This window comes from Meles meles, chromosome 8 (assembly GCF_922984935.1).
Source record: "Meles meles chromosome 8, mMelMel3.1 paternal haplotype, whole genome shotgun sequence".
In the NCBI taxonomy this organism is placed as follows: Eukaryota; Metazoa; Chordata; class Mammalia; order Carnivora; family Mustelidae; genus Meles; species Meles meles.
In genome coordinates, this window is record NC_060073.1 from 91,981,920 (window position 1) to 92,006,473 (window position 24,554).

At 44.7% G+C, this 24,554-nt stretch overlaps 1 protein-coding gene across 5 annotated transcripts in view; it reads left to right on the plus strand.

The window, feature by feature from the left end:
• OPCML (opioid binding protein/cell adhesion molecule like) overlaps positions 1–24,554 on the plus strand; it is a 1,111,761-nt gene that overhangs the window by 1,073,570 nt on the left and 13,637 nt on the right. For 2 of the 5 annotated variants that reach the window (XM_046015661.1, XM_046015659.1), the window contains 4 exons: positions 14,958–15,095; positions 15,508–15,628; positions 16,100–16,251; positions 17,210–17,236. In XM_046015661.1, the coding sequence (XP_045871617.1) occupies positions 14,958–15,095; positions 15,508–15,628; positions 16,100–16,251; positions 17,210–17,236 (438 nt within the window). The remainder of the gene's footprint in view (positions 1–14,957; positions 15,096–15,507; positions 15,629–16,099; positions 16,252–17,209; positions 17,237–24,554) is intronic. The other 3 variants (XM_046015660.1, XM_046015662.1, XM_046015663.1) reach the window with 3 other exon arrangements.

Consider the following 24,554-nt stretch of genomic DNA (forward strand, 5'->3'; position numbering starts at 1 on the left):
TAGTTTGGGAGCTTGGGGGAATTAAAGATTATTCATGATAGTGTAGAAATCCAGTGAGGCCAGAGTTTTAAAAAGTGGTGAGATAGAGAAAGATAAAAAACAGAGGACCAGAGAACCTAGTAAGCCACTAGAGTGATAGAACTTATTACTGAGACCCATACCATGAGCCCCGTGTATTAAAGGAGTACACGGGAAAGTCTTTTGTATGTGCTTTTTCATCCTCCACAAAGGTGCATGAACTTCTAATGAGAGAGGCAGTTTATACCTTGCACCAATACTGAAGCACCCAGATAGTAGGGATATAGGTGGGGAGCCCACGAAAGTCAGCAGTCAGCCATGCAACCCAAACCCAGAGCTTCCTTGTGGTCAGGCCCCATGCATACTGTAGTTCTTACAGCTCTCCTGCACAAGAACTAAACAGCCAATAATTTGTGCATGACTTACTTATTTTTACCTGCTCATGTGTTGACTCTCTGGAATGAAAACACAGGAGTCAAGTGTTTTCTTCAACACAGCAGGATCACTGGCTGTATCTGGGGGCTGTCTGCGGGTCTTCTTCTCAAGTGCTCTGTGCCTCCATCTCAGGAATTAACCTGGCTGCCTCCTCCTGTCTTCTCTGTATCCTGCTTCCCCACCATCTCATCGGTGTCCTTGCTAATTCGACAAAGTTAATACCTGATTAATAACTCCTATGATAGAAGAGTTCCTGGATGAGCCGTAGCCCCCATTTACAATCTGCTGGTGATTGAAAAATTATGTTCAGTTCAGTAATAATTGATGGAAATGGTCTCTTCTTTTCTGCAGTTGATTGACTTTGTAATTGTGATTTAATAATGTAAATACCACTTGTTTTCTTCTTAAGATGAATTGCTTTCTGATTTGCTAGGCTCAGGGCTCATTGGGCTTTCTTATATCTTTGTCTCTTCTCCTGAGATTATAGGTGAGATTTATTCCTTATTTTGCTCTATTTTTCTTTACACACACTCACACACACAGACATGCACATTTTGAATCAAGAGTTGGAAGGAGGACTTTTTTTCAACCAGCTATTGATGATCAAATGTTAGACCTAAAACTTTTAGAAATAATTTAGAATCAGGAGGCCTGGGTGTGTAAGTAAGTGACAGACTCAAATGTACACAGAAAACTAGAGATTGCTCATGAACTAGAATAGTGCTATTTCCTAAACGAACTTTCCTAAATGAGGAAAGTTCATCGAAATGAGTGGATGTGATTTTGTGATTTATAATAGAAATACATATTTGGTCTTTGTCCAGTTCCTGACACAGAGTTTCGAAAACCCTTGGAACTTCCTGTGATGACAGGAAATGTACATTCTGTTATGTTAATGATGAAACTTTTGGAAAGCACCTAAGGATGGAGGTTGGTTGCCAGGGTAACCAATCATGTGATTAGAGGGTTGGAATGTCTCCCCTACCTCACCACCTCGGGAAGGGGACAGGGACTGGAGATGGAGTTCAATCACCAATGGCCAGCAATTTGCTCACTCATGTAATCAAGCCTCCAGAAAACCCAAAAGGGCAGTGTTCAGAGAGCTTCTGGGTCGGTGAACACCCAGAATCAGGGAGAAGGGAGAGCTCACTCCAAGGGCATGGATCTTTGTGCCCCTTTCCCCATTCTCTACCCTATGCATCTCTTCCATCTGGTTATTTGTGAGTTATATCCTTTTATAATAAACCAATCATCTAGTAAGTAAAATATCTCTCTGAGTTTTGTGAGCCACTCTAGCAGATCAGTCAAACCCAAGCAGGGGTCACAGAAACCTCCGATCAACAGCCAATGTGTTGGAAGCACAAAGAGCAACCTGGATTTGCAGTTGGCTTCTGAAGTGGGGGATCAGGGCCATCTTGTGGGACTGAGCTCTTCCCTGGTGGGATCTGATGTTACCTACAGGTAGATAGTGTCAGAACGGAAGGACACCCAGGTGGTGTTAATTGCTCAGTGTGGGGGAGGAAACCTACACATCAGAATCGGGGGAGGAAACCTACACATCAGAATTGGTGTCAGAATTGCAATGGCTCTGTATTTTACTTTCTTTATTGAATGTTTCTCTACTGTTACACATACATACCATACATGTATCTGTGTGTTCATATGTGAATCATATGCAGCAGTGACTAAATTCCACACTGTTACTTACATTAATTTCATGACTTAACATCGGGGTACAATGTTCTATAACTGAAAAACAAAACAAAACCAAACCCTCTGGAGATGCATGTAAGTGGAGCAAGTTCAGGGCTGTTCTGAAGGTGTCTGACACTGTGCATCCAGACCTGGCCCCTTCAAAAGCTCCTAGAAATCCACAGCTCCAGGCTCCAGGCACCAGCCCCTTCCAAACTCCCCATTTTTTCCAGGATCCTTCAATCCAAGCCTGCCTTGTTGGAACTCAGTTGCCTTTACAATCCTCCTTGCTCTTCTCCCCCAGACTGATATTGTCTGCCAAGGAGGCAGAGGCCCCATGGTTCCTAAAGTAACAAAAACAAAAGTGACAAACTCATCTGAGCCAATGGGAAACAAACCCAGGAATTTTCAGCAATTTTCTCCCTTTGCAGGTCAGTTGTGTTAATTTTGACAGAGGCCTGCTGGGGCATATATGACTACTAAGCATAAGGAAACCCAGCAAAGGCAGGCAGGAAGAGGGACACAGCAGAGGTCTAGCAAGGGGACTTTCACAGGCTGACAAGCCTTGAGCTTTCACATCCTTTGCAATGTGCTTAGCTGTGGCATTTTCCAGAACCAAAGCCAGCCTCAGGTTTCAAGGGTAGAAACAGGATTTACACCTCTAAACTTCCCTACTCAGGGACGTTGGGCCTTGATCAAATGCTGGTTGCTGTCCAGAGACTCACGGTAAGATCACAGCATCCCTACGTACTGTGCCAGAAGGGCTGCCATGAATTAAGTGGAGAGAAGAGCAGTGGCTGAGGAGCTAAGAAATAAAGTGGCTCAATGCCCTCATTTTGCAGATAAGGAAACTGAGGCTACATGAAGTAAAGTGGATTGTCCAGAATTCCTGGCGAATTAGTAGCAGAGTGAAGACTCCTAGGTGTCCATTAGGTCTATGTTCATCAGGGTTTTCCAGAGAAGCAGAACCAAGAGGATATAGTGAGAGACAGATAAGACAAGATTCATTACAAGAATCGGCTTGAGTGGTTGAGTGGTTGTGGAGGCGGGAGGTCCCCTGATCTGCCATCTTCAAGCTGCAGAATCAGGAAAACTGGTGGTGTAATTCAGAGTCTAAAGGTCTGAGAACCAGGTGAGCAGATGGGGTAACTCCCAACCCTGAGGCCAAAAGCTTTATAAATGGGGAAGGTGGGGAGACCTATTGGTGTAAGTGCCAGGAGAATCTGGCGATCTGGTACCGGAGGGCAGGAAAAGACAGACATTCTAGCTCAAGAAAAGCAGAGAGAATTTACCCTTCCTCTATCTTTCTGTTCCCTTCAGGTCCTCAGTGGATGGAATAATGCCTACCCACAGTAGTGTGCGCAATCTGTTCTGCTCAGTCTACCGAATCAAATGCTCATCTCTCCTAAAGACACTTCACAGACACACCCAGAATCATATTTACCAGCTACCTGGGCATCCATTTACTCAGTCAAGTTGACACATAACACTAACTGTCACAGGGCCTCTCAGATCTTGTTGGTTTTGTTCTGGTATAGCCACACATAGTGGGGGTGCGGGAAAAATTTGGGCTGCGGTTCTGAGGGTTGAGCCTTTACTACTGCCAAGGTCCCCTTTCCTTTGTCTTTCAGTGTCTGTCTTCTGGTTGGGAAGGATTAGTGGGGTGAGCCACATAACTAAGAAGGGATATTTTTAGCAAAGGCAGGGGAGGACAGAAAGCAGAGAGAAGCATCATTTTCCTGCATTTGGAGTGTACCCTGAGACCCATGAAGATGGGTCTCAAATCAGATAAGTGGATGATTAGTTATACCTATAAGACATTACTCCAACCTACCCGAGACGAGGGAAACAAGAACAGCTACTTGTCAAAATCTGCATGAATAGGATTCTTAGAAGGGAACGGAAAGAATTAATTCCCCCCATTAATACAAGACATTACCCTCAGACACACACAGTCCTTCATAGTTGTCAAAACCTCTTTCCTCCCCGTCACCGAGCAGCGACAGCACAATGACAGATGAGAGCCACCTTGAAATCACTGTGGTGTCTTTATTCTTGAGCCTGCATTGTCAAGACCCGAGAAAAAGGTAGGGTGGCCTAGGTCACTTCTGTAGTGTGCAGGCTTGACTGCAGGAAACTTTTTATTTTTCCATACAGGTCAGTGACCCTGAGCTTCTGGGTGGGAACTCTGCCCATCAGTACCTCAGCTGTCATATTTCCAGAATGTAAGGAATTAGGTAGGATTCCTGGTCATGGACTGTATTGTTAAGGTATAAAAGACTGGAAATGACTTTAGAAATCATCCAGTACATGTTTTTATTTAATAGGAAAAGAAATAATGAAGACTTGGGGTGCTAAAAACAGTTACGCAAAGTCACATAGCATATTAGCCACAAAGCTAGGGTTAGATCCAGGTCTTCTGGTCTCCAGTTCAGTACTTTATCTCCACTTACTCCTGCTCTTGTCAGAGTCATAAAGACCATGGGTATTGTGACTTCTGTGGGGACGAGGCTATAAGAAGGCAGTCCAGGAAGATAGCTGTCTTTCGTGAGAGATCAGCTTAATAAGAGTCCAAGTCGGATGATAAGAAACAGGCAGACTTGCCCAGAATAGCACAAGGTGCAGATACAGAGGACCCTTGACAGGAAAGTTTCCAAAGGGACCCAGCGTCACATCAAGGGCTCTTGGCCCCAAGGACAGAGACATTGTCCATTGAGTGCACAGCTCCTAATTCTTCCTTTCAATGGCTGCTATAGCTGAGTGCGTGAGCCTAGTTATCTCCCTGTGATGCTTCAGAGCTCAGGCCCTCCAGCTCCGTGAAGTGTGCAGAATGTCTCAGTTGTGGCCTGCATGCCAAATGTGTTGCTTGGCTTAGTGGGTATTTTGCCTGGAAGCAAATACAAGGATTTTAAAAATATTAACGAACGTTGGTAATTAGCATCATTGTCATGCGGTTGTGCTATTGGCAGCTCATCTGAGCAGAAGCGAAAAGGTAGAGATTAGGAGAAGAGGAAAGAAGAGAGAATGCAGGAAAGGTCCGGCTGCATCAAGGCTTCATCCGCAGACGCAGACACAGGGCTATTCTTCCTCAAAAGAGCATCTCCCCAGTAGCCTGAAGAGGCCCTGCGGCTGGTTCTGTGAGTGCTGTGGGCCATCCTAACCATTTCAGATGGCCAGATCTGGCCTGGTGTCTGACCTGCCAGGACTTTGAGCCAGCATCTGCTGAACTACAGATGGTTTCCACCCTATGGGCTGCAGTGCTCATGCCCTCACTGTAGTTGGGCTCACGTTTCAAGCAGCTGCTCTAGCCTGTAACCCCACAAGAAAGTAGTTAGCTCATGATTCTTAAGCTCCGAGGAAGAGAGCACACAGTCATTCTGGACCCTCATCTAGCAGAGTTCTACATCTGAAAATCCACAATCTCCTTGGGGACCAGACCACTGTCTCTCATTGTATTTAAAAGTGTGAGTATTGGGAAAGACCCATAGGCAGTTAAGGTACAAGCAGCAGCCTGGGCAGATCCTGATGGCCAGTGTTTCCATAAGCTGGAAGTACAGTGGCCACAGGGATTGTCATCCAGAGAAGCACACTTTTGAGAGTGGAAGTGACCATTAATTAATGAGTGTTGGAAAATAGGTGTCCACTGAGAGTGTACTGGACGGAGTTAATAGTAGGTCACCCTACTTGAAAAATAACACAGGCTTCCTTAGTGTTGCTGTAGAAAGACATTAATCCCTAGGGAAGACAAGCTAGGGAAGGAAACCTAGGGAGGGAAAGTTTTAATTTCTCCCAAAGCACGTAAGGGGTACAGCCTTTGGTCTAATGTTGCTCTGTTATTAGAAATAATTTGAAGAATTGGGACACCACTTGGTCCCCAACAGATTCTGACAAAAAGACTTGCTGTGAGCTCAAGAAGCCAAGTTCTCAAGCCCCCTCTGGGTTGGATACTTAATGACCATGTGGTGGCATGGGACATGTCTGTGCCTCCAAAATATTTTCTTTGAGAAACTGGGCATAGATAACTAGTCATTCCTGCTTAGGCTAATGCAAGCAAGGTCAGATCAAACTTTCTTAAGACATATACAAGAAATACATGCACGGAGGAAGTAGTATTTTGTTTTTTAAAAAGTATCAATTATTTTTAAAGCAGTATTTTATTTCAACTAAAGTACAGAATTCCTTCACTTTTTAGTTGTTAGGTATGAAATAACCTTGTTGGTTCAGAGTGAAAATAGTAGTAGTGAAGGAAGAAATCCTGTAATAAAGAAAAACTTTTCAAATATCCTTAACATTTCATCAATAACTCAGCTATTTCAGCTATGCTTTCTGTAAGTCATGATTTTGTTTTCTTCAACCTCTGTGTCTTTTTGGTCAGAGATGTTTATTTCTGTTCATATTTGGATACTCTGTAGAGTATAAATGTTAGCTACTTTTTTAACCATGTCAGCTACTCTGTTCTCCAAATGGACTTAAGTTTCTGCCTCTAGCTATTTGTCTGCCAATATGAGAAATTCTGGTTTTCGGAATTCTGTGCCCTCATGCGCTCGCTCTCTTGCTCTCTCTCTTTCCGTGTGTGTGTGTGTGTGTGTGTGTGTGTGTGTGTGTGTGTGTGTTTGTGTGCGTGTGTGTGTGTGTGTGTGTGTGTGTGTGTTCATCTCTTCTCTTCTTTATCCAGCATGCACTCAGAACTCCCACTGAAAGGGAATGTGCCACATCCGTGCCAGTTCCCTGGCTCTTTCCGTATCACTCAGGGCTACTCCCTCTGAGTCAACAGGGTCATCTAGATTATAAAACTCTCAGGTACTGATTTTTCTTATAGCTAATGAATCCATCTCAGAAAAGAGAACACAAAGGCCAAACTAACTACATGTCTTCACTTCGGAAAGACTGACTCTTGCCCTGATTCTCTGTGTCTGTGTATCTGGGCATCCCCATCCACTATGGTTTGATGGAGGCCTGACTGCCATTACCTTGCAAGGCCCCCTCTCCCTGACTCACCTGCTGACATCCCAACTGTGTGTCTCTCATAGAGGTCAGTGGATAGTCAGCAGAAGGCCTGAGCACACTCTGAGATGTGCAGAGCTTTATCGACCGGTAGGTCCTGAATATCTTCACGGTAGAGGATGCCTGGGAGTTGATAAGTGGAACTGGCTGGCACTTGGCAAGTGAAGGCCACAGGAGTTCTCCATGTATTAACTGTAGGTGTCATTCTTGGTTATACATTCGAGTGCCCTGGGCAGTCTTTAGAGGATGGCAGTAATGGGCTAGTTCAATCAGTCTGTAAGCATGGGCTCAAGAGTCTGTTTTTAAAGTGCTCCTTGAATGATACCATGTGTCACCTGGGACAAGATCTCTAGGCCCTCCCTCCTTGACCTCATTGTACAGAGGCTACTTATTTTGCATTCTCCTGACCCCACTTACCAGTCAAAACCCTTCAAATCCCCTGCCTCTGACTTTCTGCCTCCTGATAAAGAGAGCCCCTGTACCAGAATTGATCTTTCTGTTTAGTCCCACTGGAGAGTCATTTGAGCCCTTCTCTTATTGTGTCATCCCACCTGTCCCATCAGAAAATGACAAAGACTTAGGAAATTCCTTTGAGACCAGGAAATTCCTTTGAGCCCCATTTACCAGGAGCATTATTAATGTACTCTTTCCCCCACTAGAAGCTCACCTGACTTTCACAGTCACATATTGATCTTGTCATTAGCCAACTTGCTGTCAACCTCAGGGAAGGTAGCCAGCAAGGCAGCCCTGGACAGGAGCAAACCACCCCTCCCTTAGGCAAGGTCCTGGCAGCCATAGCCTGAGAAAGGTTATCTGAGCCCAGGACAGAGAGCTTTTGTCACTGCCAGCAAGTGAGACATTGACCCAGAAGCTCAGTCTCCAAACCAAAATGACTTTAGCACAATTCAATTGCTTGTATTAATTAAGGGAAAATGAAACAGTGGGTTTATCACACTTTTCATTAACTCCAGCAGCAAAGGGATGTATCTGGGAGTTGGGAGCAAGCAAGGATGGAATGTACTGCTGTCCACATGCCCTGGTTTAATTAAGGAGGGGGAGCCCACAATTGCTTTTTCCCAACAGCATTCTAAGGAGAGTCATGGGGTCATGGAGGATAGAGAGGGTAGAGATGGGCTTGGCAGAGAGAGAGAGAGAAGATTAAGCAGAGAGGGAGAAGTTGGGGGAATTCAGTTTCCAAACCCTTGCCCATCGCACATAGAGTGAAGAGATGCTGTATGTTCATCCTACATGAGATATACACAGAGTTCAAGGAAGTTGAAGCTGTAATCCCTTCTCGGGCTACTTGCAGTTTAGACAATGGGATGGCTGCCATATAGGAAGCAAGTGCAAACAGTACAATACCAAGGTCACGTGAGCCATATTGTCCCAAATTCTGAGACTTTATCCCTGTTCCTACTCAAGCATGTTTCTTATGTTTCTGTCCTTTAGGAGAAGGAGGCTCTTGTGTCGGGAGGTTTGTGATTGAGAATGATGTCATGAGAACTCTGGGGAGGAGGGAGAAACCCACTCCCTAGCCTATAGGTTTCCAGAAGGCAGCATCTCCTAATCTCTGGGAGTAATAGTCCCTTCTTCCGCCTCAGTCACTCTTTGTCTCCTTCATGGATGATGAGTAATGTCATTGATAAGGTGATTTGTTAGGCATTCACTGGACCTTGTCATGCCAGGATAAGACCACCTAGAAGTGAGATGGCACTCCTGATTCTCCATCACCTTCCTGATCTACCTCTGCTTGGGTCAAAGTGTTCTCCATATCCTGGACTCTCTATTCCAATATAGCCTTTATTCCCAGGTCCAACATTTGGCCTGTAGGTGAATACCCAAGGCAAGTACTCCTACTGAACAAGTCTGGATGTCTTTAGTTCACAGGGAGAAAAGCAAAAACCTGTGTCATCATTGGATGTCAAGCCCAGATTGTAGGTCAGCCTGACAGTAGTAAAGCCCATATTTTGATCTGTTTGTGGCTCTCTTGATATGATTATGTTCTACTGGCCAGAATCCTCGAGAGAGATGGATGAGTGACAAGCTTTCAGAACACATCCCTACAAGCACTTCTGACATCTACCTTGCCCTACACATGTCAAGGACACAGAAGCCACTGGGAGGGGACTACTCCAGATAGCTCCTTTCCTTGGCCTTATCTTGCTCCAGACCTCTGGGCAGGATTTCTAGCAAATGGTCAATATGACAGCCAACCCACACCTTTTTTTGAAGAATGGTACTACGCATTTCTTACAGGGGTAAAATCTCAGTTCCTTGATAGCTTGAATGAATACTTAGTGTTGGTGAATAGGCAAGAAGCTATTGTCCAAGATGGATCAAAAGGGTTAGAAGCATTCATATGATCATCTGGACAATGGATTCCCAATTTCCAAGTCCAGTGTTATTATGGAACATCTATAATAACCCCTCTTGCTGAGGAGCAGAGAGACATCTGTTCTTGCTTTTCCAGAAATCCTACTGTGTGAGCCAGATGGACTATGGGGTGCCCATGTGCTTTCCACTCCCAATTGCGTTCTCTTCCTTTCTTGCCCACTGGAGTTCTCTTTCTACTGGCTGTGTCTTCAGAAAGCCATTTACTCTGTGTGGATGACTCCTTAAATTCTTACCCCTCCTCCCTACTCTCTTCCTCCTCATGTTCATTTCCTCCAAGGCACCAGCCCCCAGGCATGTGCCCCTATGAGCCACCTCCTGACAGGCCTCATGGCAAAAACTGTGACAGGTGCTGACACGTAACCTCACAAAGCAGTTTCCCTGGATAGAGTGGCAGCTTTCTGTGGCACATAAGGAGGGACAGTGAGGCTGGGACACCCAGAAGGCTACTTTTAATCATTTCAAAGGGAGACGCCAGGCAGGCTTTGCTCTATATGAGGATGACTTTTTTTGGGATGATGTAAATAATCTAACAAAGGAATGGGCCTCCCTCTGAAATCATCCCTGGGGATATTTATGCAGAACAGGTGAAGATATTCCATTAGGGACAATAATAAAAAAAAAAAATAGAAAACTAAGATCTTTGAGCCCTTTGGTACTTAGACCTGTAAAATTCTAAGGGCCTGTGTGAGGGGAAAAAAAAAAAACAAAACAACAAGCATAAGAGTGGTGGCTGAGAGACAGTTGGCATGGAAGGACAGGATGGGAAGGGGGACAGAAAGAAGAAGAACAGGGTCAGGAAGCATCCAGATTTTAGTCCGGATTTCCTATTTGGTCTCTTCATCCCTGAATGCTTAAGTTGCTTCCAGCTCTAATAAATCTTTCTGGCCCACCATCTTTTACTAGAGGGATGTAAAAACAATTAGGAACTGAAAAATGAGCCTAGGGATAGAAAAATTTAGACTGCCAATTTCTAGGCTCACGAGATTGTAGACGACCCAAGGTCAAAGGCCTTGTCTTCTACATTGTCTCCACCCAACATCCAGTGTCTAACCTAGCACTTCTCTCATGGTACATGTGAGTAAAATGACTGCAGGTGATGTCGGGGAAAGCAGGTCACACCAGGGGTCCTTCCCTGAAGCAGTTTCTCAGTCTGCTCCTTCGTTTCTAAGAAGCAGACCCTGCAGTCTGTGGCTGGGTCAGAATTTGCCTCCCTGCAGAAGAAGCCCCCCTGTGCAGGCAGAACCAAGGGGCTCACTCACGTGTCCTGCATCTGAGGGGTCCTGGCCTAAGGACCTCCTTCATCCCCTGATAAATGGCCCCATTTGTATTCTTGCAGATCTTAATCTCACTGATACAGTGAATTGAACTTACCTTCTCACAAGTACTTGTCTGTGTGAAGAAATAACCCCTTTCTAAAAATATATTTCTGCCAGTGATTCAGAATTCACTTCCTTTTGCTTCCAATCACGTTATATGGGGATGTCTGAATGCATAGGGCAGCCTTTGAGTTATTGGCTTATTAAGGGACATCTCACCACAAAGCAAAATTGTGAAGCTCATTTGGGACTCCCGTTTTCATACATTTCGTCAGAGAAAATATTGTAGTCCTTTTAGCCTGTGTTTTTCCTTTAATCCCTTTTGAATGTGTCTTCAAAACCTTTCCAGTGGCACCCAAGCCATCTTGTTGGCACCCCCATCCCCGTCTTTCTTTCCTTCCTCGTACCAGTACTCTCTTCTTCCCCCTCCTTCTCCTTCCTCTTCTGTTCTTCCCTCAAGTTTCTTCCTGCCTGTCTTCTTTCCTCTCCCTCCACATCAGCCGTTTGTCTTCCTGGGAAACACAAGAGGATTAAAACTTTTGTTGCCTTCTGCCCCTTTTGCTGCAGGATGGAGTCAGAATTTAACACTGTAACTGGAACAGGAGAGGCCAGGGAAAGCATTCGACCCCGCAGTTTCTTAGGTCTGTAGGCATTTAGCAACTTCAATTTGTTCACTTGGTATTCAAAGCAGTAACAAAAATGACATCTCCATTACCTTCAGTGGGCCTAAGACGGGGAGTGGCTTCAACGTCCTCTTCCCATTTCTTAGCAAAGAAAACAGAGGGCATGTACACTTCCTAGTAAGACTGTAAACACTCAGTTATCTTCAGGGGTCCAGATCCTTGACCTCAGTGCACTTGACTGAGTGCTGTACTCTGAGGAGGGTGTCTCTTGAGATGCAGGCACCACAAGGATCTCAGCATGAGAGGCGCTCAGTAACCTTTGTTGACCAAGTGGCCACTTCGCAGACCCAGATCATTACAAATGGGTGACAAGAGTGAGCTGAGAAGAGCATGTTTTGGTGCCTTGTAGCTTCGCTGCACAGTGCATGGGTCCCAGAGCAGCAACATGGAGATCCTTGGATACTGGTTAGAAATGCGGAATCCCAGGCCCCACTCTAGACCTACTGAGTCAGAACCTATGTATTTTTTAGATTCCAGAGGGATGTATATGCAAATTAAAATCTGGAAAGCATTTGCTTTATAGTACAAACTTGACAAAATTCATTTTCTCACTTAATGAGGTAGTATTATTGTAACGATCCCCATTTTGCACGGAATGCTCTATTCCTTCCTCCCATTTTTGCTGTCGTATAAGTGTCCTATAAAAACAACATTACAGATAGGAAAAATACATTCCCACTTTCCAGAGGGTGGCTGTATCATCCAGTAATTCCTCCATGAAGGACCCAGGATCTGCCCTACTCCTACCTTAGGGTCCCAGCACACTGGCTTCCATCTTCTTTAAGGTGATCCTGTCCCTTTGCCCAAGCCAGCACTTCTAAAGAGAATAGCATCTATAAACCTGCCTTATCAGGATCTTTAAGACGTGTGTCCGGTGTTACTATGTAGCATGGTATGGTTCTGTCTTATTCTCTGCATGGAAAGGGGCTCAGTGACCCTGCCTGAGGCTCCCGCCAGGCCTGGTGCAGGTGGCTTTTTTGTTTGGTCAGATGCAGTGGGGTTTAATTACTTGTGGCAAATGCACTACAGCACATTTTGAACAAATCATGGCATCTTAGTACTAAGGAGGCACCCTTTTGATCCTGCCATACTTGTTCATTGCAGAAAAGGCACAATGAATTTGAGAAGTTGTTTTGGTGTGTTTGATTTCATTGCTGTATACTTAGATTGGCCAACCAACATCATTTCAACAAGTGAGGAAATTTTTATCCTCATAGACTTCCTGAAATAAGTGATCCCAAAACCTTCTTCAACTATGAGATTCTGTTAAATCTGAGAGAAATAAGGAAAAAAGGATGAGAAGACGTTTCTACCCCTCTAACGAATCTTGAGGAATTAAGATATGAACTAGACTGAATGGTTAAGAGTCTGCTGTGGTGGCAGGCTTATGACCAGCACCACTGCCTTGAGATCCCAATGAATAGGGCCCTACCCCAACCCCAGTGGGCGCCATGCTCTAGAGTGTCTTCCTTGACATTTTCTAAGTCCTCTGCTGGTGCCTGGGAGCAGCCAGCAACACCATTAAGGAGAGACACTCAGATTCTAAACTGGGAGTGTGTGTCCGTCCTCTTCAGGGTGCGTTTCCAACTTCTACTCTTGGCCATTCTTTACAAGTGTTCAACCAGATTCCCTAAGATCCCCAAACTCACACCTGTGGACTTGTTTGGGGATGCAGTCCACAGGTCCAGGTTCTAGGAAGTTGGCAAAGGATTGCTCCTCCTGACCATGCAAGATTTCTTTCATGTAATTGCATGAGATTGGGCTACCAGGATGGTGCTGATGTTGGATGAATCTGTTTATATAGAGAGGGGCCGTGTGAAAAATATTTTGCCAGGGGACCCACACCTGCTTGGGATGTACTTGGTAATTGGTAACTGATAACAGAGCCTGGGTAGTTAGGACTTGGGATGGGGGGTGGAGGCAGGGAAGACAACAGGAGCCGAAAAGCAAGTGGTCTGAGGAAATGGGCAGGGTGGGTGGAAACTCCCCACGAGGTTAGACTTAGAGCAAAGTCAGGATGTTAAAGCACCTGCCTCCCTACCCCTTTCCCGTCATCCTACACCTCACTTTCCTGCTGTTCCACATCCATGGTAGACTTAGACTTAGTTGATGGAACACCCATTGGATAGGAATATGTTTATAGGGGGGTGTGAGGGAAGTTACAATGTGTTTTTGTCCTCCTGAAAACCATTTTCACTCTAATGCCTGGAACACAAAGAAGAATCAGGCAGCAGGCCTATAAGAAATGCAAATGGCTCTACTTCATCCCTGGCCTTTGTGTTGGCTGGGTTTTCACAGGAGTCTGGTGCTTTGACAAAACTGAAAACATCTGGGGTTCAAGACAGAGGGTCTGTTCTCTTTGCATTGAACCACAGGGAGAGCGGTAAGGGATAAGACAGAGGAGCCAAACTGTTGTAAGACACATCATGAGGGTTGTAAACAACACCTATTTTGCAACCCTACAATATTTTGATCATGAATTCCAAGCTTCACAGGTGCCTAGGAGTAAAACCTCCAGAATGTCTCTCAAAGTTGGGCATTAAATCCACAAGGCTGTTCTAGTGACCACGGGTCCATCATATGGGACTACAACGTTTATCTTATGTTGTCTATCATTTATTGAGCACCTAATGCAGAGCAGTTACAAAATGCTTCCATATTCATTTTTTCTCCAGTTCATATTCTCTATGACACTTTGAAACTGAATCAACTGTTTTGCATCTATCTGTATTAAATTATTAAATGGTCACTTATTTGTTCTACGAGTAGTTAGTTATTTGTGTTCTGTATCCAGAGGAATTTTTTTTCTTTTTTTTTGAGACAGTAAGGTTGGGGGCAGAGGGAGAGGGAGAGAGAATCTCAAGCAGACCCCATGCCAGCATGGAGTCCAACTAGGGACTCAGTCTCATGACTCTGAGATCATGATCTGAGCCAAAATCAAGAGCCAGATTTTTAATGGACTGAGCCAGCCAGGTGCCCCATGAAGGGATTTCTACATAATGAAAAATTAAGATGCTCATGCTAACATACTCTTAAGTTATTCCCACATTTTTATTGTATTATTGATCATGACAATTCTCTTTAAAACAATGAAGTTTAGTAATGTGCTAGGTGTTTCATATGTCTTCTATTAGTTAATCCTCATCATAGTCATATCAGAAAATAATGAAAATCTGTTCTTTTCAAATGATCTGAAAAGTTAAAGTGAGTTAGACAAAAGCACAATGACCTAAGACTCAAGCAGAGAATTTCTTTCCCCAAATGCCATACTATTTGGTCAACATGGTACCTTATAATCTTTGACTCAATGTTCAAACCTCATTTTTACAGCTTATGATGTGAATATAGTTCTGTCCCTGGTTTCACAGCTTCTTGATTATTTCTTTCTCTTTCTTTCTTTCTTTCTTTCTTCCAGAAGGCCAGGGCTTTGTGAGTGAGGATGAATACCTGGAAATCTCTGACATCAAACGCGACCAGTCTGGGGAGTATGAATGCAGTGCCCTGAATGATGTCGCCGCACCTGATGTGCGGAAAGTAAAAATCACTGTAAACTGTGAGTTGACCCATCGTCAGGAAGTTTCAGGGGGAAGGAGAATATAGGGACTGAGGGAGCAAGCTGCTCATGGCAACATCATTTTCTGATCGTCCCAAATTGTTTCCAACAGGAAAATACTGTCTCAGATTGTTTTGCACCATGACTGTCCCCATTGCCATTTTGCCCCTGGAGTCTACCTGTGCCCATCAGAGCTTTTAGCTAATGGGGAGAATTGTTACTTTGAATTGGTTTCAAGGCTTAAGAAGATGCTGGGGTAAATGCAATAACCTTGAGCAGGAAACTCTTTTCCTAAAATAAATGGTTATTTAACTAGGAAGGTGGGGTGGCACAAGAAATCCATTTGCACAGCACGCGACTAAATGTGCCTTTCATCTGTTTCATGAAATCACTCTGCATTTTCCTCCCACAGACCCTCCTTATATCTCAAAAGCCAAGAACACTGGTGTGTCTGTTGGTCAGAAGGGTATCTTGAGCTGTGAAGCCTCTGCAGTGCCTATGGCTGAATTCCAGTGGTTCAAGGAAGACACCAGGTACCTTGAAAACAGAAATCAGGCATATCTGAAGCAGAGCTGATGGATCATTCTCTACTTGGAAAGAGGATAACGTAAAGGGGAAGGATGGCAAAACCAAAATGCATTAGTCCCCTTTATAATAGAGTCTCCTTCTAGAGCCAGAAATAAACACAAAAATCAAGGAAGCTGGCCACTGGGAAAATGAACTGACCTCATTTCAGAATCTGAGATTAGTTGTAGACATAGCAGCCCTTAGTGACTAGAAGCCAGTGAATCTCACCTTTGGAACATGAGCATCCTTTCATTTTTCCTCCTGTGGAGGCTGTGGTACTCATGTTTTGGGTCAGAGGGACTGGTTCAGTTTGGGAAAAGGTGTCTGTGGGTACTGGTAGAATTCATCTCTGGTATCTTTCAGTTCCCCTCAGCATCTCTCTCTGCGATTTCACTCTATTTGTAGAACCAGACCAGCAATACCTTCTCTTATTGCAGGCTAGCCACCGGCCTGGGCAGCGTGAGGATTGAGAACAAAGGCCGCATATCCACTCTGACTTTCTTCAATGTTTCAGAAAAGGATTATGGGAACTATACTTGTGTGGCCACAAACAAGCTCGGGAACACCAACGCTAGCATCACACTGTATGGTGAGTGCAGGAAGTCTGGGTGCAGTGGGCTCAGCTATGAGGGAGAACTGTGGGACTATAGAGGGAGGAAGGCTTGATCTGCTTGGCCTGTGTTCATCCATACTGCTCAATCCACCATCCTTAGAGATGAAGTACTTCTCCCTGTCATTCTCTTAAGCATGTGATATAGTGATGTTTGCAAGGTAATTGATATCTCCTGGTCCATTGAAAGTCAAGGTTTGCACCGTACAAAAGGAGTAAACCCAATTCTGAACCAAGTTGAATGGTGGTTGCCATAAAGAACATAGAACCATGGAACAGTTCAAATGTAGTACCTAACAGTCTGCAGGGGTAAGTTAGAAAAAAAAAAATTAAGATACCTTCTATAGGAAGAGTCTATAATTCTGGGGGTTATATTTATAGATTTGAACCAAGTCAACTGCTGCCATCATGATTCTCATGTTGATTGCCATGTCATGTTCTCATTCATTGGAGTGGATAGAGCAGTAGTCTGTGTCCTCATCAAGACAACTGTTCTGTCCACAGCTGGAGAATCAAATCCTTCTTTGAAGGTCTTTTCCTCCCGTATGGATGGAGAGGTCTTCTCTGAAGGTCTTTTCCTCCCGTATGGATGGAGAGGTCTCCAGAGCCCTGACTGGCTCCCTTGGAAGCACTTATCTTTCCCTCACTCAGCCTTCCCACATGGATGTGTCCATCTCCTTGTGCCACATTTTACATCATGGGCCAGAGTCAGCTCGTTGTGATATTTCGTGTGTGTATGTATTTGTTTAGTTGCTGAAATTTGGTTAGAGGTGAGTGGGATGGAAAGGTATTCATTCTCCCACGTGTATTTCAGACCCTGAACGAGCTTTCAGCATTGACATTAACTAAACTTTGTCCACCAACCATCTGAAATGTGTGATCTATGTCTTTTGTTTTCTCTCTGCATTGTGTGTGCATTGTGCTGTGTGTGTCTTAGAAATAAGCCCCTCATCAGCAGTGGCAGGTGGGTACAGCATGTTCCTTCCTTCCTCTGCCTGCCTGAATGCCTATGCTTTTGAATTAAAACCTACTTCAAAGATAGGCTTGCCTGCTCCTCCTCCTTGATTTACGTATTCTTAGTAGACAGATTTCAGTGGGTTTGGTTTGCATAGTTTAGGTAACAAGCATGTAGAATATGATGGCTTTCATGTACACACATCATTATATATTTTGGGGGAAAGGGTTTGCCCCCAAAGCAATACACTTGGACTTGGCGGCCTCTCAAATAGATGAGTATTCTGCTATTTCTGCACACAACAGCACCAAAAGGAACCCAGCCCAGAGATGAAATGGATTATCAAATGATTGTCTCCATGGGGAAGTCACCTTAGTGTGAATGTCTTATTCTTTTAGCTCAAGGTACAAAAGAGATAATGACTTAATTCTATAAACTTCATTTTAAAATAGAAGTACTTGGGAGTCATTATTCATAATAACAGTAATAATATCTACCATTTACCAAATATTTACTGGATTCCAGGCATTTTGTTAGTACTGTACATAGCTGGTTATTAACTCTATTTTAAAGATGAGTAAAAGGAGGACCAGTGAGGTTAAGTAACACTGAAGTACACATACCAATGGGTAGGTGCTGGACTGGGCCTTCATCAGCTCATGGGTAATGAGAGCGATGGACACGTGTGCACACTCACACAGTCATGCATGTTAGACGAAGCAGTGGCAGGTGCCTAGCTGCACTTCCACACACAGCTGCCTCAGAGCCCTACATCCCTATGCTTGACCTCAGTCACGTACAAAGTGGTAACATCTGAATTTCTCAGACCCGGCATTAGCTCTGTAACTGTCAGTTTTCTTAGCTCTGGATCTAGGAGGATCATGGGCCACTTGCACTGCCCACTCCTTGAGCTCTTTGACTGTCATCTCTTGGTTTTTTGATAAAACTGAGGGGATAGTGTAGGATGGGTGTGATGCTCTGACCCTCACCCTGCCATTCCCCACTCAGTGGAGTCATACTACATATGGCCAAGAAAGGGGACCTAGGACTGAAACCAGTTAATCTAGGTTCTTGTGCCTCCCTACCACTAATGAAAGAGGCATGCCACAGCAGGTAACAACAGCAAATGTGTACTAAGACTGGACTAGCCTTATAGGGCTGACTTTATTAGGTGGCTGTGTGGCTTCAACAATGGAAATGCTTTTCCTCACAATTCTGGAGGCCAGGAGTCCAGCATCAAACCAGGAAGAGCTGCCATCTTGTTTTTGATGAGGGCTCTCTTCCTGGCTTGTAGATGACCACTTTGAGCTCACATGGCATTTCTTCTGAGTAGGTGTGGAATGTGGAGAGACACAGATAGCAATGGCAGAGGCAGGAGGAGAAAAACAGGGCTCTCTGGCATGGCTTCTTATTATGACCTAATACTATGGAATCAGGGCCCTCCCATTATAACTTCATGTAACCTTCATTACTTCCTTATAGGCTCCATCTCCAAAAACACATTGGGCATTAGGTCTTCAACACATGAATGCAGGGAGATACAATCTGGTCCACAGGGAAGACCCAGCTTCCTATCCCAATCCAGCCAGTCACATGGCAGCCATCTCATTTTGCCGAGCCTTACTTTCCTCCTGTGTGCTACTGGGATATCAGTACCTTCTTTAAAAGCCTGGTGAGAGGACTGGTAGGTCTTACAGAGAGAGAGAGAGAGCCCCATAGGTGCTATGTTTAGATGCCTGACTTCGACAACATGCCAAGTCTACAGGCCTCAGTTTACCCAGCTAAAATGTGGATGATGTTTCCTGGCCTGTTGCCTGTCATCATGAATGGTCCATAAGACAGTGTTTACCACAGAGGTGTGACAAACTGAAACTTGTATAAATGCAAGGTATTGCACTCACTTCTGCTGCTTGCCAACATCTGGGACCCAGCCCCTCTTATTGCTGCGTTCCCTGGTACGGCTGCCAAGACTGTTGCTCAACTGAACTGTGCGTTCCTTTCTTCCAGGGTCTCTTGTGCCCTTTACTACAGCATCTCCAATCCCCGTAATCCACCCAGCCTGCTCTACCTGGTTAGTAACCACTCCCCTCCCAGGCTCCCTTCCTGAGGGAAGCCTTCCCAGACCTCTCTGAGTAGGCCAGTACTCCACTGCAGTCTTCTACATAAAACTTTGGAAGGCCACTCTCACCAAGGTGTACTTGCTAGTGTTCATTCAGCAAGTTCATGCCAGGGCTTGCCACAAATAGTGCACTGTTCTCAGTAAAGAGGACACAGGCATGCACTACAGCTATAGTCCTTATTCCTATAGCCTTCCCTTGCTACTTGAAATTTTATTTCTGTTTCATTTATTTAGTTTGTTTGATTAAACTCTTTCCTCCCCTTTAGCCTGTATGCTCCATAAACAAAGGGACCATGTCTGGTTTGATCTTTAGAACCTAAGACAGAGTTCCACACACAGTCGTGGGTCAGAAAAATCTTGCTGAATGAATGAACAGGTATAGAGAGATGGGAAAGGTATGCTGGTGATGTCAGCCGCAGGAATTCAGCTGTCAGGGATGAAATATGGCAGCATGGAGTAGGGTCTATAAACTCAGAGCTTCGTTGAAGCGAGGTTGTGCTGCTCACTGGTTGAATGGCTCTGGGAAAGTCAATCTCAGCTTGCCTTTTTCTTTTTCTTTCTTTCTTTCTTTTTTTTTTTCTTCCCATCAGTGCAGGTATTTTAGAAAAGATGTCCTGTAATTGTCTGACGCTATGCCTGAATAGAAATAGCTTAACCCAAGACCAGAGTGACATTGTCCAGTTGACCACCCCCTTCTGCTGGCCATGAATGTTCCTTCCAGTCCTTAGTATTCCTGTAATTTCGGTTAACTAGTGTTACCAACCACTTACTATGTGCAGAGGCACTGGACTAAGTGTTCTGCATGTTTTGTCTCATTTAATGGCTGTAGGAAGAAAGTACTATATTTATCCCAGTTTTACAGAGGATGAAATTGAGACATTAGGCAGGTTACTCAACTCAGTGGCGTACAAATGCTTGAGCTGAGATTTAAACCTATGCATGCTGGTTCCAGTGTCTGAGCTCTGTTTCCTACTTCAGCCCAACTTATCATACTTAGCAGCCCATCATGGACGTTGGTGGACAGCCTTCCAGATGGAAATTAGCCTGCTTGGAACAATTTCCCACACCAACATTTCCCCTGTTCCATCTGAATCTGAACCCATTCTGCAGGAAACATAAGGAGATCGATCGATCTATCTATCTATCTATCTATCTATCTATCTATCTATCTATTTGAATTAGTGTTTTCATTTTTGTTGGGTAAATACCCAGTAGTGGAATTAATGGATCATATGGTAATTCTATTTTTAATTTTTTGAGGAACCTCCATACTGTTTTCCTCAGTGGCCATACCAATTTGCATTTCCACCAATAGTTCATGAGGGAGCTTTAAAATAATTTAAAAAGGAAAAAAATAAATCTGAACCCATTCTTTTAAAGGATGATTTTTACATTTACAACCCATAAATTCATACTTCCCAAATACACACCTCCCCCCCTGCCCCACATTCCCAGGCATACATTGGTGCTTGCCCTCAAAGACTGTAGACAATTGTTTTTGGAGACCCTTTTGACTCTGCACTGTGACCCCATCACAACACATACTCATAATAGGAGTCTCACACAAACACATCTTTATCTATTTTCTACCTGCATGCAAAGAACAAGGGGAAGTGGGATGAAAGCAGTTTCAAAAGAACACATAAGACAAAACCAGTGAGACAGTGGGCTGGTGAGTGGGTTGAAGCAGGAAGTGATGGGGCAGGTGGTGAGAGTGAACACAGGTGGGTGGGCACCATGCAGAGACAAATCAGTGGTTGGCACTGACATGAGGTGTTTCTTCCCTGCATGCCAGTTGCCGCCCCTTCAAAAGCCACACTGACAGGATAGGTCAGGCAGGCAGAGTGCAACTCAAAGTGGCATTTTAGACTGCCTGCACGTTCCCTAGTGCCGGGCGACTGCAGGCCCTGGAAAGGTAGCAGAACATCGAAAGACCAGGAGCAAGGAAAACGGTGTTCTGGTCTCGACCCTCGTTCAAACGAACTGATGCTCTCTGTTCTGTTCCCTGGTTGTCTGTTAAATGTAAGAACAGAACAAGATGGACTCTCAGCTGACTTCCAGCTAAGTGTTCTAAATTTAAGCAACAGTGGAGAAACCGTATTAAAGGCAGGTCTCCATAACCTTGGAAATGGTGGCAGTTAAAATGCTTTTTTGATGGAAAAGCAACCCGCTCTAAGTATAAGTAACTTTTACTGAGGGGAAGCAGCCATTTGCAGGCCCACCCGGAGTGCTAGCACCTTGAAGTCTTGCCAGGCCTGCACGTCGCAGAGGGAAGCCCAGGCTCAGCCTGCTAGCCCCAGCTCTGCCCCCCAGGAAGCCACTCACTCTCTCAGCTTGCCAACCCACTTTGCCTCCACTGGGTCCTGAGCAAGAGCCCCCATCCCCCTGTCCTTAGAGTGCAAAGAGGGAAGATTCTGAACTTGATGACATCCGGCACTGTGGAAAGTAAGATGGGCTTAATGAGCCGTATAAACGCCTGGATTACTGGAACTGGCAGGGGAGAGGGACAGTGAGTGCAAACAATGCCAGAAAGGAGGGGGTGCTGCAGAAAGAAAAACAGATTTCTCACATTTTATCTGTGAAATTGTAGCGACACAAATTAGTTACATTAAGAGTTAAGTATCAGGAACAGGGACAACTGATAGGAATCTTGTCATTGCAAATGAAAGTGGCAAAATATTCCAGTTAAGGCAACATCTGGGCTCTGGATTTTTTCCTCAGGCAATGCCTCAGCTCCCCTCAAAGCAGCCAGGATTCAAGCTTACCTCAGCGGCCCCTGCAAGCCATAAGGACAGAATCTATATTTTCTTTTGCTAATGACCTTTTCTCTAGAATAAATATACATATCAGGCTGCTCTTCAAACTGGATTTTCTTCAACGGACAGGCAGCACCAACCACCTCTTCTCAGCATCCACCCTTTACTGACCGCACCCTCAATGTCATGCAACCCACTGGTACTTGTAGGCAGAACCTCAGAGCCCTCGTCTTTGTCTCCTATACCACCCCACCCCAACACACTGACATCTCTGCTATCCTTCCCTACTCTTTTGTTAAGAACACACCATTTCCCTGGTGCCTCCAGTGGAGACCTGAGGAGTGGGTGCGAGGAGTCTGAAGATTGTCTTTAGTATGCCCTCTGTGTACCATCCCACATCTCTTGCTTTCTCCTCCAAACCTCTGACAGGGAGAGTCCGTGTTCCCATCCCCTTCTCCTCTAGCACCATCTCAGTCCGCCATTCTCTGGCTTCCCCCTAAAACCCAGCTCCAGATCTCCCTTTGGCCCTTAGCACCCCCTTCTGGCTTCTGTGATACACCCAGGTAGTGACCTTCTTACCTTTATTTGTTAGTCTGCTACTGGCCCATCAGTCGGCCCAGGGAGTGTATCACAATAAGAGAAGGGGACTTCTATGTCTTTAGGCATCTTGCAAAACAATATCTTAGTATGTTTTACATTTGCTTTGGGTGTTTTAAAAATGCAGATTCATGGGTCTTGCCCCAGACCCATTCAAGCATAGTTTCTAGGAAAGGTCCCAAGAATGTGCTTTTATTTTTTTTTAATTTTTTATTCTGTTACGTTAGTTACCATAAAATGCATCATTAGTTTTTGGTTTTTTTTTTAAGACTTTATTTATTTATTTGACAGACAGAGATCACAAGTAGGCAGAGAGGCAGGCAGAAAGAGAGAGGAGGAAGCAGGCTCCCTGCTGAGCATGGAGCACGATACGGGGCTTGATCCCAGGACCCTGGGATCATGAACCGAACTGAAGGCAGAGGCTTTAACCCACTGAGCCAGCCAGGTGCCCCTATATCATTAGTTTTTGATGCAGTGTTCCAAGATTCATTGTTTCTGTACAACACCAAGTGCTCCATGCTGTACGTGTCTTCCTTAATACCCACCACCAGGCTCACTCATCCCCCACCCCCTCCCCTCTAAAATCCTCACTTTGTTTCTCAGAGTCCACCATCTTTTATGGTTCATCCCCCCCTCCAGTTTCCTCCAATTCACTTTTCTTTTCCTTCTCCTAATAACCTCTGTGTTATTCCTTATGTTCCACAAGTAAGTGAAACTACGTAATTGACTCTCTCTGCTTAACTTATTTCATTCAGCATAATCTCCTCCAGTCCCATCCACGTTGATGCAAAAGTTGGGTATTCATCCTTTCTGATGGCTGAGTAATATTCCATTGTATATATGGACCACATCTTCTTTCTCCATTCATCTGTTGAGGGGCATCTTGGCTCTTTCCACAGTTTAGCTATTGTAAATACTGCTGCTATGAACATTGGACTATATATGGTCCTTTTCACTATCTCTGTATCTGGGGTAAATACCCAGTAGTGCAATCGCTGGGTCATAGGGAAGCTCTATTTTTAATTTTTTGAGGAATCTCCACACTGTCTTCCAAAGTGGCTGCACCAACTTGTCTTCCCACCAACAGCGTATGAGGTTCCCCTTTCTCCACATCCTCTCCAACATTTGTTGTTTCCTGCCTTGTTAATCTTTGCCATTCTAACTGAGAACGTGCGTTTAAAGCAAGCTCTCCAAGGGAATCTTTGCACACTGAAGACTGATGGTCTCTGAGCACTTCTAGCATCTCCTGAATTCTGAGCTACAAACCACTATCCCTACCCGAATGTTCCATGGGAATTTCAGACTCAATCTTTCTCTCACAGGCATACCTCTCACTCAGACATATACTTTATCTTATCACCTCCACACTCTCATTAGAATCTGTCTGGTCATTCTGACTCTTCCTCTCCCTTCCTCTTCCACCTGGTGGCCAATGAGTCCTAGCAAGCAGGTCGGACTGCCGGCTCACCATTCCATTCTCATTTACACTGGGTTTGTGCCTTCCCAGAACAGTTATGTCAGTCTTTTACCGATTGCTGCATGTTTGGTGATCCCTCTCTAATCCCTTTGTCACTGTGGGACCATGTGACCTTTCCAAAACTTAGAATGAACCTGTTCATACCCTGTAGGAAACTGCCTACCAGGAAAGCATTGCCTTGAAGGTTCTTCTTGCTCTGAGACCTACACCCCTTTATTCACTAGGTTCTCCCACTGCGTTCTATGCACCATGCTAGACCCAGAATAGCAATTTCGTGGTAGGTGTCAGCTTCTGACCACGTTGCTTCAGGTCTTTTCATCTCTCCATCCATTCAGACTGAGTTAGAAAGTTCCTAACCCTCTACCAACAAGTAGATAG